Genomic DNA, 15,924 nt, shown 5'->3' with positions numbered 1-15,924 from the left:
TGGTACTATTTTATCTTCTCACGTCTTCCTCCCTCCTCTTCTTCCTCCCTGGTAAAAGGAAAACCAAGTGTGCCACTCAGCCTGGGGATCCATTGTCATCGTGGAAAATAAAGCATACGTAGATGGAAGTTGTCATTTAGATTTGTTCTGTAATTGCCCGATCAATGTTGACTTCAGGGTGTTCGCTTAATCTTCCTCCCCATCTCTCCACCCACCCTGCGTGACTTGCTGTTTCTGGTCATCTGGGAGAGTGTGACCTCCTAAATATTCAGCAGGCGTTTGCTGTCCTCTAACCCTGAGACAGCCGTGTGTACCCCGCGGCCCTCTCCCATCCTGGATGGATAAACCACCCTGGAGGGTGAGGACTACTGGTGCCACCAGTAGCTCAGTCCCAGGGACAGCCGCAGCCATACCTGCACCCTGCTGCTGCGTTTTGAGGTCAGGGCCAGCTCCCCGGTGGCTGTATGAAGCAGGTCGTGTGTCACGGGCCCAGCAGCCCTTTGTGGACCTGCACTGTGCCCTCCTCCATGGCTCAGGCTTCCTCCTTTGAAGATCCTCATGTGCAGGGGGTTCGAGTCTCCCGTGGAAACATGATGGCTGTATTGTATTCATTTGTCAGCGGTGACATAACAGGTATCACTAACTAGTGGGGATTTCCTGCCAGCTCTGGAGGCCAAGGCCTAGGTGGCAGCAGGGCTGGCTTCTAAGGTTGTGAGGGAAGGCTTTTCCCCAAGCCTCTGCTTGCCTTTGGCGTGGAGCTGGGTCTTCACACTGGCTTCCTTGCATGCTGTGTCCCATTTTTCCCTCCTTATCTAGGACACCATTCGTAGTGGTTTCAAACTGCCCTGCTCACAGGCAGGATCTCAGGCCGATACATGAACAGAAGGTCGCAGGTTCTGGGCTTGAGATTCCAATATATGAATAAGGGGGTGGGGGAGGGATTCAACCCACAGGCCCCCTTTGGATGAGTTGCCCAAGAACCCAGGGGGATGCATACCTGGCTCCAGTCCTTTTGGGGAGGGTCTAGGCTTCTGCAGCTCCTGTGTGAGCCATCCCACTTTACAGATGGTGCTTCCTGTGGGGGGCACTGTAGTCAGCCTTATTCCCTTTGTACACAGGGGCAGTTGGGCATCAGGAGGTCCAAACCCTGCCAGGGCCACCACATAGCAAGGGTGTGTTAGTGCTGTGGTTGCTGGCAGTGGCAGAGGCTGGGTAGCTTCAACAAGACACCTCTTCCATTCCCAGTGGCGCCTGCAGCACTAGTGTCTGGAGGGGGTTGTGCCACAGTTTTAACAAGTGTCTCCTGAAGCCCCTGTGGGAAAGGCTTGGTCTCCAGTCTGTGTGGCACTACGGGGGGATGGCGTCCGTTAGATGCTTCCTACGTCACAGATGTAGCAGTGGGTCCTGGGCCATGCAGTATGCTGAGTGGGGCCCTGCTTTTCAGACAGCAGGCCACTGGACTGCTGCAGCAGAGGAGAGCACAGGGCTGTGGCCTGGCCCAGTGAGAGAGGGACAGAGGTGCAGATGAAAAGTCATGGAGGGAGGGGCTGAGGTCATGGTGGTGAGGGGCTGACTGGTGTGGGGGGGGGCTGAGGTCATAGCAGGGTCCCTGGACACTCCCTGCCCAGTAGGGTGTCGTGCACAGCCACTCCTCGTAGCCACTGAGTGAATCTGTGGCTGTGCGGGTGAAATCCACCCAGAATGGCATCCATAGCTAGTCGTTCCGCCTCCTGGGCTACCCAGATGCTGACGAGTGAAACCCCGAGGCTCCTTTCTTCCTGGTTTTTTTTCAGAATATTGATAAGGACAATTGCTGCCGAGGTCTGGAGCTATTGCAGAATAGCAGCCAATCTTCTTGGTGGGAAATACCAGCTGCCTTAAACATGGCTGGGGTGGGTCTGACCTGTGACTTCTGGGAACATTTGCAAAGGAAGGTTCTTCACGAGCTGTGCCTGGATGCCCTTCATGTCAGCACTGACTGTTCAGAATGGGTGGAAATGAAAGACAGCCCAAATGCCCGTGGTGTGAAACCGGTGACGATGCATGGTGAAAGTCATCACCGAGCTATCTCCCCCCCCCCCCCGAGTTTTACCATCCAGGCAAGGCCTGGGCTAACACATCACTCTTGGTACTTGGGCATTGTCACCTTGGTTCTGCTTAGCTTTAAAAATAATTGCACACCCAGGCAAAGCCAGGCAGTTACAGCCCGTGCTCCCTGGAGCTGAGGGGCAGGGCGGGTGGACCAGGCGAGCAGGGAAAAGCAGGTTTAGAGACATGAACATGGCAGCTCCGTTCTCTGGCTGACTGGCTGTGTGGTTTGGACAAGCGGCTTTTCCTCTCTGAGTACTGGTTTCATCACTGGTAAAAGGAAGGGGTGACAGAAGTCAGCTGACTTCTAGAATGTTTCTGGATATCCCCCTCAGGGTGGGGAGATACGATTTATCCACAGCTGGGGCCTCGGCACCAGAGGGCCTGCTGCACAGAAGTGTTTGTGGAAGGGCAGTGAAAGCAACCTGGATGCATCACAAAACCGCAGCAGAGTCTGAGTCAGCACAGAGGTAGCCTTTCCTGCCGCTGAGGAGCGAATGGCTTTGACAGGGTGTCTCGGCCTTTCCCGTTCTCTGTCTATTCCTTCCTCTATCTCTTCTCATTCTCACCTTGAGTTCCTGGCTCCCCTTTTTTTCCACCCTCTGCCCTGTCTCCTTTCCTGTTGTGTTCACTTCCTTTCCTGTCTTCACACTTTCCTCATTTCACTTCAGGGGTGATTTTAAACTGTACACAGAGTGCTTCATTCTAATCAAGTGAGGGCCAGACGGACAGAAACAAGAGTCCGGTGACAGGGCTAGAACACAGGGACAGTTCCAGGAGAGCCAGGCTTTCTGAATGCTGTAAGGACCCCAGACATTCACTTTTGCTGGCTGGGGGGGTGGCTCCAATGTGGGTATTGGTGCGAGTTCTGGGTGGAACTACGTACCACACAGCCTGGACTGAGGCCTCTGGTTTGTGAACAGAAGTAGACATTACACACGGCACTGCACAGACAACGGAGAGGCTACAAGTCTGCAGTGGGAGGAGGGGAGGCCACAAAGGAGGGCAACAGGACTGGATTTGAGGGAAGGTCAGGCAAGGTCAAGGAAAGCCTTGTTAAGGCCCGTGGTCCCTCTAGGCTGTGGAGCACTGCTCTCTTCTGTCATCTCTGGATGACTGCACCTGGGTGCACCTGTGGGGAAATGCCCTTTCCAGATGCATATGGATCATGCGGACAGGGACTTGCCCAGGGTCTCTCAGCTGTCACTTGACCCAGCCTCTGCCCAGCTCTGACCCCCAGCCCGCAGTCTCCTGCTGGAACGCAGGGCAGGGAAGACATAGGTATGAGGCTGAGTCTCATCTTGCAGGGCAGGGAAGCATGCTGAGGGAATGCAAGGCAAGAGGGGCTGGTTTCCGTATCCGTGTGAAGGAGAGAGCTGAGAGAGATGGCTGCTGGGTGTGTCAGGGATAGGATGGAGATGGGATGGGAACAGGGAGATGTGCCAGCATCTCCTTATGTGGCAGTGGCCACTGGCCCCCAGTGCTGCCAAGAGACAGGATCAGGAGGAGGCATGGTCAGGAGTAGGTGAGGTCAAGAGGAGGAGGAGGTGTGGTCAGGAGGTGGCAGATCAGGAGGAGGTGTGGTCAGGAGGAGGAGGCAGGTCAGGAAGGGACATGGCCGGGAGGGGGCATGGCCAGGAGGAGGCATGGTCAGGAGTAGGTGTGGTCAGGAGGAGGAGGAGGTGTGGTCAGGAGGTAGCAGATCAGGAGGAGGTGTGGTCAGGAGGAGGAGGCAGGTCAGGAGGAGGTGTGGTTAGGAGAAGGTGGCAGGTCTGGAGGCGTGGCTGGGAGGGGGCGTGGTCGGGAGGAGGCATGGTCAGGAGAGGGTGTGGTCAGGAGAGGGTGTGGTCAGGAGGAGGCGTGGTCAGGAAGAGGAGGTGTGGTCAGGAGGAGGAGGTGTGGTCAGGAGTAGTGTGGTCATGAGAAGGAGGTGTGGTCAGGAGGAAGTGTGGTCAGGAGGAGGAGGCGTGGTCAGGGGTAGGTGTGGTCAGGAGGAGGAGGTGTGGTCAGGAGGAGGCATGGTCAGGGGTAGGTGTGGTCAGGAGGAGGAGGTGTGGTCAGGAGGAGGTGTGTTCAGGAGGAGGCGTGGTCAGGGGTAGGTGTGGCCAGAAGGAGGAGGTGTGGTCAGAAGGAGGTGTGGTCAGGAGGAGGCATGGTCAGGAGGAGGTGTGGTCAGGAGGAGGCGTGGTCAGGGGTAGGTGTGGTCAGGAGTAGGTGTGGTCATGAGGAGGAGGTGTGGTCAGGAGGAGGAGGCATGGTCAGGGGTAGGTGTGGTCAGGAGGAGGTGTGGTCAGGAGGAGGCGTGGTCAGGGGTAGGTGTGGCCAGGAGGAGGTGTGGTCAGGAGGAGGTGTGGTCAGGAGGAGGAGGCGTGGTCAGGGGTAGGTGTGGTCAGGAGGAGGAGGTGTGGTCAGGGGTAGGTGTGGTCAGGAGGAGGAGGTGTGGTCAGGAGGAGGAGGTGTGGTCAGGAGGAGGTGTGGTCAGGAGGAGTAGGTGTGGTCATGAGGAGGAGGTGTGGTCAGGAGTAGGTGTGGTCATGAGGAGGAGGCGTGGTCAGGGGGAGGTGTGGTCAGGAGGAGGAGGTGTGGTCAGGGGGTAGGTGTGGTCAGGAGGAGGCGTGGTCAGGAAGAGGAGGTGTGGTCAGGAGGAGGCGTGGTCATGAGGAAGAGGTGTGGTCAGGAGGAGGCATGGTCAGGGGTAGGTGTGGTCAGGAGGAGGCGTGGTCAGGAAGAGGAGGTGTGGTCAGGAGGAGGTGTGGTCATGAGGAGGAGGTGTGGTCAGGGGTAGGTGTGGTCAGGAGGAGTAGGTGTGGTCAGGAGGAGGTGTGGTCAGGAGGAGTAGGTGTGGTCAGGAGGAGGTGTGGTCAGGAGTAGGCGTGGTCAGGGGTAGGTGTGGTCAGGAGTAGGTGTGGTCATGAGGAGGAGGTGTGGTCAGGAGGAGGCGTGGTCAGGGGTAGGTGTGGTCAGGAGGTGGCAGATCAGAAGGGTCAGGAGAGGGTGTGGCCAGGAGGTGGCAGGTCAGGAAGCTGCTGTGACCCAGGACCAAGCTCCCTCTCTGGAGGAGCTTCAGGTCCTGTGGAGAAGGTGGCAGCAGCAGGGGCTGAGGAAACCTGTCCCAAGTGCCCGCCCCTGCTGGTCTTCGCCCAGCCCGGCCCTGCACTCTGCCTGGGCAGCACCGGGCAGGAGCTGTCCTGTGTGGCAGTCACGGCTGGCATGAGTGCCTGCTGCTTGCTGTTTGGACGCACGCCTGCAGTTTACCTCTGGGAGCGGGGGAGAGCGTACTTCCCGCGGCATACTCTTGCCCTGGGGACTACTGACAGATGCAGGACAGGACCATACAAAAGTCCTGGACAGGCCCTCTCCATGTCCCAAGAGAACACAAAACTGCACAAGGGGGGCCACGCTAATGGACAGACTCCTCTGAAGACGGGATGTGACCACTTGTTCCCAAGGGGCCAAGGGCTATCAGCAGAGGGTGGCCTGGAGGTACAAGAGCACAGGGGCCAGGCAGAGCGGCTGTGAGCCCTTTGCTCTCATGGGCCAGAGCCCACCTTGCCGTGGAGAGACGGGTCACAAGGACTTCCATTCTTTATCTCCCTCCAGGGTGCCTCAAGCTGTGCTCCGGATGGCGTATCATCCCTGCCCAAGATCGGGGCTCTGGATTTGTGTACCAGCCGAAGCCGTGGTGAGGACGCCCATGGATACCAGGCCTCCGCAGGTGTGTGGGGACTCAGGGTGTGCCAGGCCAGTTCACTCAGTCCTCACAAGGTCCTGATGCAGGGGTGGGGTGGGGGAGGAAGCCTCCCCATCCTACAGACAGGAAGCTGAGCTCAGAGAGGCTGTGGCACACAGCAAAGCTGGAATCGATGACACCCTCCAGGGTCCTTGACTTGAGGTAGAATGGGGCCATCAAGCCTGCATTGGCACCAGCAGCCAGGGGCTCGCCGTGCCTATAGAGTGACAGTTGCTCTCGCCCAACTGACAGGGACCCTGAGTGTCTTCGAGGTTTGGGGACATCACCCAGTGAGAGTGCTAAGCCAGTCAAAGAGGCCTCGAGGGCCAGTTGCTCTGATCTGCAGCATGTGGCCCACCTGCCTCTCCTGCCTCAGTTTCCTCACTGGCAGGGGATGGGAGCTCAAATGCCTGGTCATGAGGGTGTCCTGGCTGACCGAGGGAACAGGATCATTTGAGGCTTCCAGGGGGCTCTCCCAGGAGAATCTGTTTAACCCTGGTCTCCTTGGTCCCAGGCCAGCACTCAGAGGAGCCCTGCTTGGCAGCCCCAGCTTCAGGGACAGAGAACCAGCTCCCGGGAGACCACGCAGGGTCCAGTGGAGGCCAGGTAGAGCCCCAGGTTTGCACACACGCAGGGACCACTGGGTCCCTGCATTGTGTGGACAAGGATGTGCTGGATTTGGGACAACGTTCTAGAAAAGCCTGGGAGAATGAGAGAGAGGGAGCTTTCAGGGGGAGGAGATGCAATGTTTTTGTCGTGTCAGGGGAGTCCTGGCTGAGGGCTGGCTGGGGTCACAGTGCAAGCTTACCTGCATGGAACACTGCAGAGGCTTTCAGGGCAGGACGAGACTCCAAGCTGCTCCACCCAGTCCCGAGTGCACCCAGAGCCCCTGGCCCCTTTGCCACCCTTGGCCCGGTGCCAGTCCCAGAGATGGGCATCCCCAGAGGCCCTGTGTGTGCCAGTCGAACCCCTCAGGCCTGGCCTGGCCCCCAGCAGGGCTCACTTTTAGCTCCACTGTTCCCAATCTCTCACTCCTGGGGTCCAGGTAATGGGGTGCCCCATTTTATAGGCAAGAAGCCTGAATCTCTAGGAATTGGTCCCTAGAAGAAGCAGGACTTGAACCCAGGTCTACATATTCCCAGGCCAAGCACCCCATCTCCCTGCGATGAGCAGTGGGCATGGAGGAAGAGCAGTGGGACGTGAAGGGGAGGTGGTACCGGGGGCAGAGGCCAGGGCACCGGGCCTGGACAGCCTTGTTGGACTTCCATCTCCTCTTGCTGAAATGGGGCAACATCTCTACCCGGAGAGCCACATCTGCCCTTCCACCTGGGTTTCATACCTGCTGGCAACCTCCTCCCTGGATGATAGGGACTAAGTGAATGGGAAGACAGACTCAGAATGTTTTACAAGTCTCATCATGGGTCCAGCATGGTGCTAGGCCCTGACGAGGGCAGTGGACAGCTCACACGAGCTCTGTACACTGAGCTCTTCCACTGTGGCTAGTCGTCTATACTAGCACTGTACTAGATGGAAGCCCTGAGCCATGACAGAGCCAGACTTCCCAAAAGGTGGGATTCTGCCTATGCACATCTCGTGCTAATACATTTGGTGGCCCTGTGGTGCTTGCGGATACCATACTGGACATGCTGCGTGGGGCAGGGAGAAATGACTGCAGTCAGTGAGCAGGTCATGTGTGAAGGTCCTGGGGTGGCAGCAGCCTGGCTAAGAGTGGGAAGGGCCAGGCACATGTGCAGCTCAGCAAGGAGCACAGGGACCATTAGAGCGGAGGTCAGGGAGGTGAGAGGGGCTGTGGGCAGGGCCTGCCTCACACGGGATCTTCCATCCATCCGCAGGTTTCCCTGGCTGAGCCCAGCCTGGATGGACAGATTCTTCTCCTGCTGTGTGGCTGCCCTCCAGGGCAGTGCATGGATGAGCTGCCCCTGCCCTTAGACTCGGCCGGAATAGCAGAGGGCCTGGCAGCCCCTGCGGCTGGAGAGCCCTTTCTCCTGGTCCAGACATCCACGATCCCACTCGGGGGCTCAGCTGGGGACCCTGAGTCCCTGCCACTCCCTCTACCCCAGGACCCTTCCTTAGAAAAACCCCAGGCCCCAGACACGCGGGGCCCCAGGCCCTCTCCCGGCCCCTGGGCTGTGGCCCAGGCAGCTTGGGACTGTCATGGAGCAAGAGCAAGGAACCAGGACCCCTCCTCCTGCCAGGAGACCCCTCACACAACGAGTGCCCCACCGCCCAGGACAGGGCCTGGAGCTATGAGAGACACTTGGACTTGGGGAAGAGGGGGCCAGGCGGAGAGGGCAGAGTCAGGAGGGATTTCGGATGTGGCAGAGCTGAAGCTTGGTGACAAGTGTTCAGCAGGGACTGAAGTCCAAGCTCCAGAGGGCGTGCAGGAAAAGGGTGGGGCCCTGGAAGCTTGGGCACCCGTCCCCTGCCACAGGTGTCCAGGGCCAGCCTGTGGGCCAGAGGAGAGCCCCAGGCCCCTAAATGGGAGGCAGATGATGGAGGGACATGGTCAGGGCCTCCTGGGAGGACTTCCACCTGAGGAGGAGGACAGAGGACCCGCAGACCCCAGTGGAGCCCGGAGCCTGGGGCCCAGCGTGTCATGGCCAGCCCACAGCCACCTCCCTGCAGAGAGGGACCCTACCATCCGGAGGAGCACGTGGAGCAGAGAGAGCCACCAACTGTGGTTTAGAGAAGCCCTGCTTCCTCAAGAAGAAAACCATGGGGACAGAGGCCAAGAAGAGGAGGAGGAGACGGCCCTGCCCCCAGAGGCGTCTCCTGTGGGTGGCATGGGGGTTCAGGGTCCTGCAGGCCTTGAAGCAGACTTCTTACAGCAAGAGCCAGGTTCTCCGTGCCTTTCCCCGTGGGCAATGGCTGCTTGTTCTCAGCAGGCCTCAGCCAGCCGGGGTTTGGGCACTTGCCCTGCGGGGCACACGAAGCCCAGGGAAGATGGAGAAGGTGTTAGTCTGGGAACAACCCTGGCCCTGGGCACCACCAAAGTTCTCCCAGCACCCAATGGGAGTGAAGCTACCCAGGGCCTGGCAGAGCTGGGTGAGAGACCCCTCTCCCTGCACCTGTCATGGGGAGCCCTGGAGAGGGCCAGGGGCAGGTTCCACCAGCTCCCCACTGCCCTGGAGGGAGAGAGCAGCCAGGATTTACATACTAATGCCAGACTTCAGGGACAGCAAGACAGATGCCATCCTGAGACATGCAACCTTGAAGGGGAGAGAGTCAGAGCCGCAGCCAGGATCCATAGGCTGGAGCGGGCAAAGGCCATGCTGTGGGCAGAGCTGGAGCAATGCCACCAGGCCATCACCCACCTGGAAGATTGCAACCGAAAGAGTTACAGCAAGATTTCTGAACTGGAAGAAGAAAACAAGACGCTGAGAAGGGACCTGTGCCGGCTCCACAGAGCCCTGTCTGAGAGCTTAAGGAGAGGTCGGCATGGGGCAGAACAAGTCAGCCAGGAAAACCTGGAGCTCAGGGGGGTGATGTTGGAGCTTGGGGTTGGTCACAAAGAACTGATCAAGGATCTGGTGCTGGGGATAGAAGACATGGTCCAGGCCTCAAAGGGGGAGATGGCGCAGCTTCTGTGCAGGGTCCAGGCCCTGGAGAGGGACGTGGCCTTGCAAGTGGGGCAGGGCAGAGGTGGGGGAAGACAGCACACCCAGGGCGATGCCAAGATGGCCAGACACAAGCTGCCCTCGGTAGACAAAGAAGTCCAGGCGACTGGACTTTCAGGGTCACCTCTGGAGGAGGAAGCAGCTGTGACAAGAAGTCGGACAGGACAGACCTTAGACCTGCAGAGTGCTGGGCTCCATGTTCATTCTACCGCATCACCATTAGCCTGGAGAGATGCCACAGCCCCCTGTGTTCTGCATGGAAGCAACGCCGGGATGGAGAAAGATGGGGGAAAACCGGGGTGCTTGGTGGACCAAGGACAGGCTCCGAGGCTTGGGGCTCCGGGCACCCAGGTAAGTGGAGCTGCTCCCCTCTCCGGAGTTGAACCCACTGACCCATGCACCCTCCAGCAGCCCTGGGGAAAGGCATGCTAAGGACCCCATTTATCAGCTGAAAGAAGCCAGACTTGGGGAAGGGAGGGGCCTTGCCTGGGGTCACACGGCTAGCGGGCTGGGGCATGCACCCAGGCCATCTGGTCCAGAAGCTGGCCTGCCAGGAAAGCTTAGCCTGCCCCTACACGTGGGCCAGGGGAACCTGGGCAGGCAGCTTGTTTTGGTAGCATCAGATCTGGAAGTTTCCCCGAGGGCTAATTCTGCGTATTGGATTTTCAAGTAGCCACGGGCAAAGTGGTGGTTATGGGAGGTGCCGTGGGGGCTCCCACCCCGTGACCTTGTCCTCTCTGACAGCCACCACTTTCACGCCTCCCAGCATGCAATGCTCTCAATGACTGTGTGCACATGTCTTCAGGACCATCTGGGCTTGAGTCCCGCCTCTCCCCATGTCTCCTTCCTCTCCTTCCTCTCTCCATCTCTGGACGTTGCACACCTCTTCCTCCTCCCCCTCCCCTCTTGATGGTGACCTCTCCTGTGGCAGAGGCAGTCTGTTCCTTATTCTGTGGTCCCTTCATAGGCCACTGGCTGTCCAGTGCCAGGTTTCTTTGCATTTGTGATGTTTTGGGGGTCAACCTGCTCGGGGTTTCCCAGGTTCCTTCCTTCAGAGGGGGATTTCTCCTCCATAATCCCAACAAGAACTAGAGTTTGCTTTTCAGCAAATAACTAGACTCTGACTCTTGGTCTGCAACTCGTTCTTCCTAATCTTTTGCTCTTCCACTAAATCCCAGTTGTGGAAAATCTTGAAGGCCAAATTTACCAACTTGTCAAGGAGGGTCTGGGAACCCACTTTCTGTTTCTGTAGCTTAGGATGGTGGTCTGGTGCTGGCACTGTAAGAAAAGACAGCCTCAAGCTGGACTCTGGCTCACACGCAGAGACTGAGATCTGTGGATCACAGTTCAAGGCTGCCCTGGGCAGGAATTATTATTTATGACACTTTTTTCCCCGGTTGATTGTGAGGTCTGAACTTAGGGCCTGGGCACTGTCTCTGAGCCTCCTGTGCTCAAGGCTAACATTCTACCAATTGAGCCATAGCTCCACTTCTGGTTTTTCAGTGGTTAATTGGAGATAAGAGTCTCATGGGGACTTTTCTGCCCAGGTTGGCTTCAAGCCACCATTCTCAGCCTCCTGAGTAGCTAGGATTACAGGTATGAGCCATTGGTACCTGGCTGGTAAGACTCTTAAACACCAGTTAACCACCAATAAAAGTCAGAAGCAGAGCTGTGGCTCAAGTGGTAGAACTCCAGCCTTGAGCACAGAGACAGTGTTCAGGCCCCTGAGTTCAAGCTCTAGAATTGGACTGACATCCCCAGAAGTGTTTGTCCTCATATAGAATGTAGGCTGGCACCCCTGTATCTTCTCAGGAGCCCTGCAACCATCCTGAAAACAAGTCAGGATTTTTATTCTTTTCCTGAGTGATACGCTTTCATCTGCTATAATTAACAGACTCCTGCAATGATTGTTTCAGTTCTCTAATTAAGCAATTAATTAGGCAGTTTCTTAATTCTACGTCACCATTTTTAGTTTGATCGTTTTGATTTGATCTCTTGCTGGGAGTGGTGACATTGCCCATTGGCTTGGCTCTGCCGTGGATGTGGACATGGTCAGCTAGGCCTGGACAGTGGTCCATGTGGCCAGTCTCTCCTCAGGAGCACAGTGGAAGGAGACAGAACAGCAAGTCCTGGCGGTCAGGTCTCAGCTGCACTGAGAGCTTTCCCACGTCCTCAGAAAATGTCTGAATTCTTCTTTTTCTTTCACAACAAGACGTTTCCACAACCAGAAAAGCTGAATTTAAAGGACCATTTCTCTTGCCTTTGCCAAAAGAATCCAGCTGGAGCATAGTATTAAAATCAGAGCTCCACTGACAGGCCAACATTTTCCATTATCTAATTTATGTTGAGAACATATTGCATTGCAATGATAAATTTCTTTTCCTTCAGTCTCTCTTCTTTACAGCCCCACTTCTTGGTTTGTTTGTTAGCACTTGGTTTGAGTGTACAGCTTCCTACTTACTCAACTTGCTTGTTTAGCTGGTGCTCTACCACTTGAGCCACACACCAGTACTACATTTTGTTATATGACTGACTGGGCTGTCTTCAAACCATGATGCTCAGATCTCAGCCTCCTGACTGGCTGGAATCACAGACAGGAGTCCCTAGTACCAGCAGAAGCCCTACTATTCTATAACACACCCTGATGGAGACCGAGCAAGAGTACCAACAGAGGCTCCCATCTTCATTATCAGTGCCTGAGAGAAAGAAAGGCGAAACAAAGAAATAGCAGGACACACAGATGCTTTGGAGTCTGGGGGAGCTGTGGGGTTATTTTTTCCAGTATTGGGGCTGAACGCATGGCCTGACCACTGTCCCCTCGCCTTTTCCCTTGAGGCTAGCCTTTACTACTTGAGCCTCAGCTCCACATATGTTTTGTTTTGTTTTGTTTTGTTTTGTTTTCTGGTTAGTTGCAGCTAAGAGTTTCACAGACTTTCTTGTCCAAGCTGGATTTGAACCTGGATCCTCAGATCTCAGCTGCCTGAGCAGCTAGGATTACAGGCCGGAGACACCAATGCTCAGTGTAAGATTTTTTTTTTCAATAGGAACACTTGAGCCTGCTGCTCTGTTTCTTATGGGGTGAGGTCTCTGTGCTTGTATCTCCCCACTCTGGGATTGGAACTCTCTGCTGGCTTGGGGAGCATTTACAGCAAGGACCAGTGAGAACAAGTTCTCAAGTCTGGCAAGGAGCCCCAGTTTAGCCCCTGCAGGGTGTGGAGTCTTTCACACCTCAGCTGTAGTCTGTGGTATGTTCTAGAAGGACCTGAGGAAGCTCTTGGTCATGCATCCTTTCCCCCAGGACTGGAAATCTCCACTGCCTGCAAAGTTTTGCTTTTGTGTCAGCCTCAGATTTGGTAGTTTTCAAGTCCCAGTTTCTCTGGCCTGGGAGGCCCTGGAAATCCAGGGTCCAGTGAGCAGTGAAGATCCAGGCTTGGGAGCTGGCGTGGCTGGCAAGCCCGTGGTCACAGCAGGCCACTGGGGCCAGGGATGAGGTGAAGTGGAATCACATGAGCTCACAGGCCCCTTGTGAGCTTTTCTAGGCACAGTGGGCTTCAAGTTGATCGACGTACCCACCCGTAGGCACTGTATGACATCCATAGTCTACCTGGAGGAGAGAAGCCAGGTAGAAGGATAGGGAGCCACAGAGTGAGGTTGGGGTACAAGGCCAAGAGGTGACCTAGAGTCAGGAGATTTGGAATCGACAACTGGAGGTGAAACTGGAGGGGCTGAGGGCATAGAGAGGCAGAGGGTGAGGAGAGGCCCCCCCCTTCCTGTCTCTTTGTCCCCCGGGCCTGCGACCTCCTGTGGCTTCCTGTGGACAAAGTAGTAGTTAGCCGCTATTGGCCACCGTCCCTAGCCATGCAGCCACCCTGGCTTGAGCTCCCCGCCTCCTGTGCTGGGCCCTCTGTGCTCATCTCTCTCCTGGAGCTGCCACCCAAGCCCAGGTCTCCCGTGGGGACCAGGGGCCAGGGCCATGGACCTTCCTGGCTCTGCGCTCACTGATGGCACTTTGATAGCTTGTCCTTGGTCCCTCTAGTGTTGCACAAAAAAAAGTGGCATTGCCCTGGCCTAGACCACACTAGAGGCCACTCAGCCATCCTCCCTCCACTGTCCTCCCTCCACCATTCCCCCTCCACTGTCCTCCAGGGTGAGCCTGGGCACCTCCAGGCTGGAGGTGGGGTGACAGTGTCTGCTGTGCAGGTGTCTGTCCTGGACAGCCGTGTGGTGAAGGGCCAGCAGGCTGTGCTGTGTACATCACACTGTGGATACTGCCATGGGGCCCCCAGAGCAGTGCCCCTGTCCACGTCACTTGCTGGGGACGGTGGCAGCAGCAAGCCATGAAACTTCCCGAAAGGCCAAATTGTTTTGGAGTGTCGCTGAGCCCCGTGGGAGCCTTCAGAACACCCATCTGTTTCCGGCAGGCCCACGCAGTGCGAATTTCGGTTCATTAAACAAAAGTCACCGTCTGCTGCGATGGCCCTTGTCAGCAGAGTGGTGCCAGGCGCTCGGGTCCCGCCGCCTGCCTTCCGTCCCCGCTCTCGTTCATGGGTGGCCCGAGTCCCCTCTCAGCAGGAGGGGTGGGCTGGAGGTGAGCTCTGGGGGTTTTAAATGAAGAGGTGGGGTGCACCTGCAATGAGGAAAGGTGTTGGTGAGTTTCTGGGTCCCCCTGAGGAAGGGAACTTCTACTGGCCACTGTAGACGTGTGAAGCATGCACTTGGCAATCCCTGTGGCCGTGGATGCTGCCCACGTGTGTTTGTTCCTGTGTTCCACATGTGAGCCTCTGCCGCACCCCACGGTGACCTGCGCACTCAGCATGGCTGCAGATCCCCCCCAACAAAACCACAGGTGTGCAGGTGTGTCCCCTGTGTGCTGGCAGGTCTGTGGGAGAGTGGGGACCCGTGACCTCACATGTGCCTCATGCCCAGCCCCCACTGAAGGTCCCTTGACACTCACATGAGAAGAGCAAGCCCAGCTGGGCTGCACTCCGGTGGCGCTTGCCGCAAAGCCAGAGGGTTCTGTTTGATATAAAGGCAGGAAGCGTTAGTGGTGTGAGTGTCGGGCGGTCTGATGAGAGTGCAGAATTGCATTCAGCACACTGTGTTTCCCCGTGGGGGCCGACAGCTGGGCCACCAGACCAGCCTCAAGCTTCCTCTCCTGGTATTCTAAGAATACAATTCTGGGACTATTCTAGGATTCCCAGCTGAGCCACGCACTCAGTCTGGCTGCCCAGCTTTGTAGGCACCCGAGAATGAGGAAGATGGTGACGGTGGATGCTAGAATTGGAGCTGATTTGTTTTTTTTTGTCTGTTGTAGGGCTTGAACTCTGAGCCTGGGCGTTGTCCCTGAGCTCTTCAGCTCAAGGCTACCACCCTACCTCTTGAGCCACCGCACCATTTCCAGTGTTCTAGTGGTTAATTGGAGATAAGAGTCTCACAGACTTTAGTACCTGGGCTGGCTTTGAACCTCGATCCTCAGATCTCAGCCTCCTGAGTAGCTAGAATGACAGGCGTGAGCCACCGCGCCCAGCTTGGAGCTGAATTTTGTGCCTTATTTTCTAAAGGTTTTTGTCTGTTTATTTATTCCAGCACTGGGTTTGAATTTGGGCCCTTACAAGTGGCTAGGTGGACATTCTTCCTGAGTCATGGCTCCAGCCCTGGTTTATGCTGGGATTTGCATCTGGTTTACTTTCTAGGAAAGCGTCTGCAGCAACCTGCCCCTCTGGCTCACGTGACAAGAGCGTGCCCCTGGGTCCAGGCTGACCTTTTCTGCCCCATCTGGCCTCCCAATCCCAGTCTCCCAAGTAGGTAGGACAGCAGGCGGGAACCAGAAGCACCTGGATTTTTCTAAAAGCTTTTTTCCTTCTTCTTCATGAGGGAAAACATGATGGAGAAGAAAAGTGGGCTAAGATTGTGGGCTAAGGCCTTACTTGGACGGCAACCTACAAAATTCCTTCCAATCTGCTCTGGGTAGCTGCAGGACTCAGAAGTCCGGGAGGCGGGGGGAGACCTCTGGCTGTGCACACTGCGGCTGCGTCACCAGGTGCAGACTCTGCACTGCCAGCTCAGAGACCAGGGCTCCGTGCTGCTGGAGCTGCAGGCCGCGAGGGACCAGGCACTGCGTGGACAGGAGGAGCTCCAGGCCACGGTAGGCTGGCCAACACCCCCCTCTGCCCCAACCACCCCTCACCCCAATGGAGGTCAAGATCCTGACCAGCCCTGATGCCTCTCTGACCACGCCAGGCCTTGCTTGGATGACTAGATTTAGTGTGCTGAGTGTGCCAGGAGGAAAGATGGGCACAGAACTGTTGTCCAGTTAGTATCTGGATGCAGGTGTAGCTATAAGCCTGCAGCAGAGACCCTGGGCAGTGGGATCGGGTTGTGACCTTGACTTCAGAGTGACTGTGCAGGCCAGCCCACGGTCACATAAAGCAGAGGGAGACAGCGGGCGCAGTGGTTTCCCTGTGCAGG

General features: G+C 56.7%; 1 protein-coding gene across 1 annotated transcript in view; it reads left to right on the top strand.

Moving 5' to 3' along the window:
* The window catches only part of C13H4orf50 (chromosome 13 C4orf50 homolog), a 33,154-nt gene that overhangs the window by 7,046 nt on the left and 10,184 nt on the right, over positions 1-15,924 (top strand). Inside the window, 5 exon segments of the mRNA XM_090343172.1 lie at positions 1,794-2,033; positions 5,689-5,803; positions 6,333-6,424; positions 7,672-9,610; positions 15,462-15,601. Coding sequence (XP_090199298.1) covers positions 1,794-2,033; positions 5,689-5,803; positions 6,333-6,424; positions 7,672-9,610; positions 15,462-15,601 — 2,526 coding nt within the window.

This window comes from Megascapheus bottae, chromosome 13, assembly GCF_031878675.1.
Source record: "Megascapheus bottae isolate mThoBot1 chromosome 13, mThoBot2.hap1, whole genome shotgun sequence".
NCBI lineage: Eukaryota > Metazoa > Chordata > Mammalia > Rodentia > Geomyidae > Megascapheus > Megascapheus bottae.
This window is presented reverse-complemented; position numbering and strand designations above follow the sequence as displayed.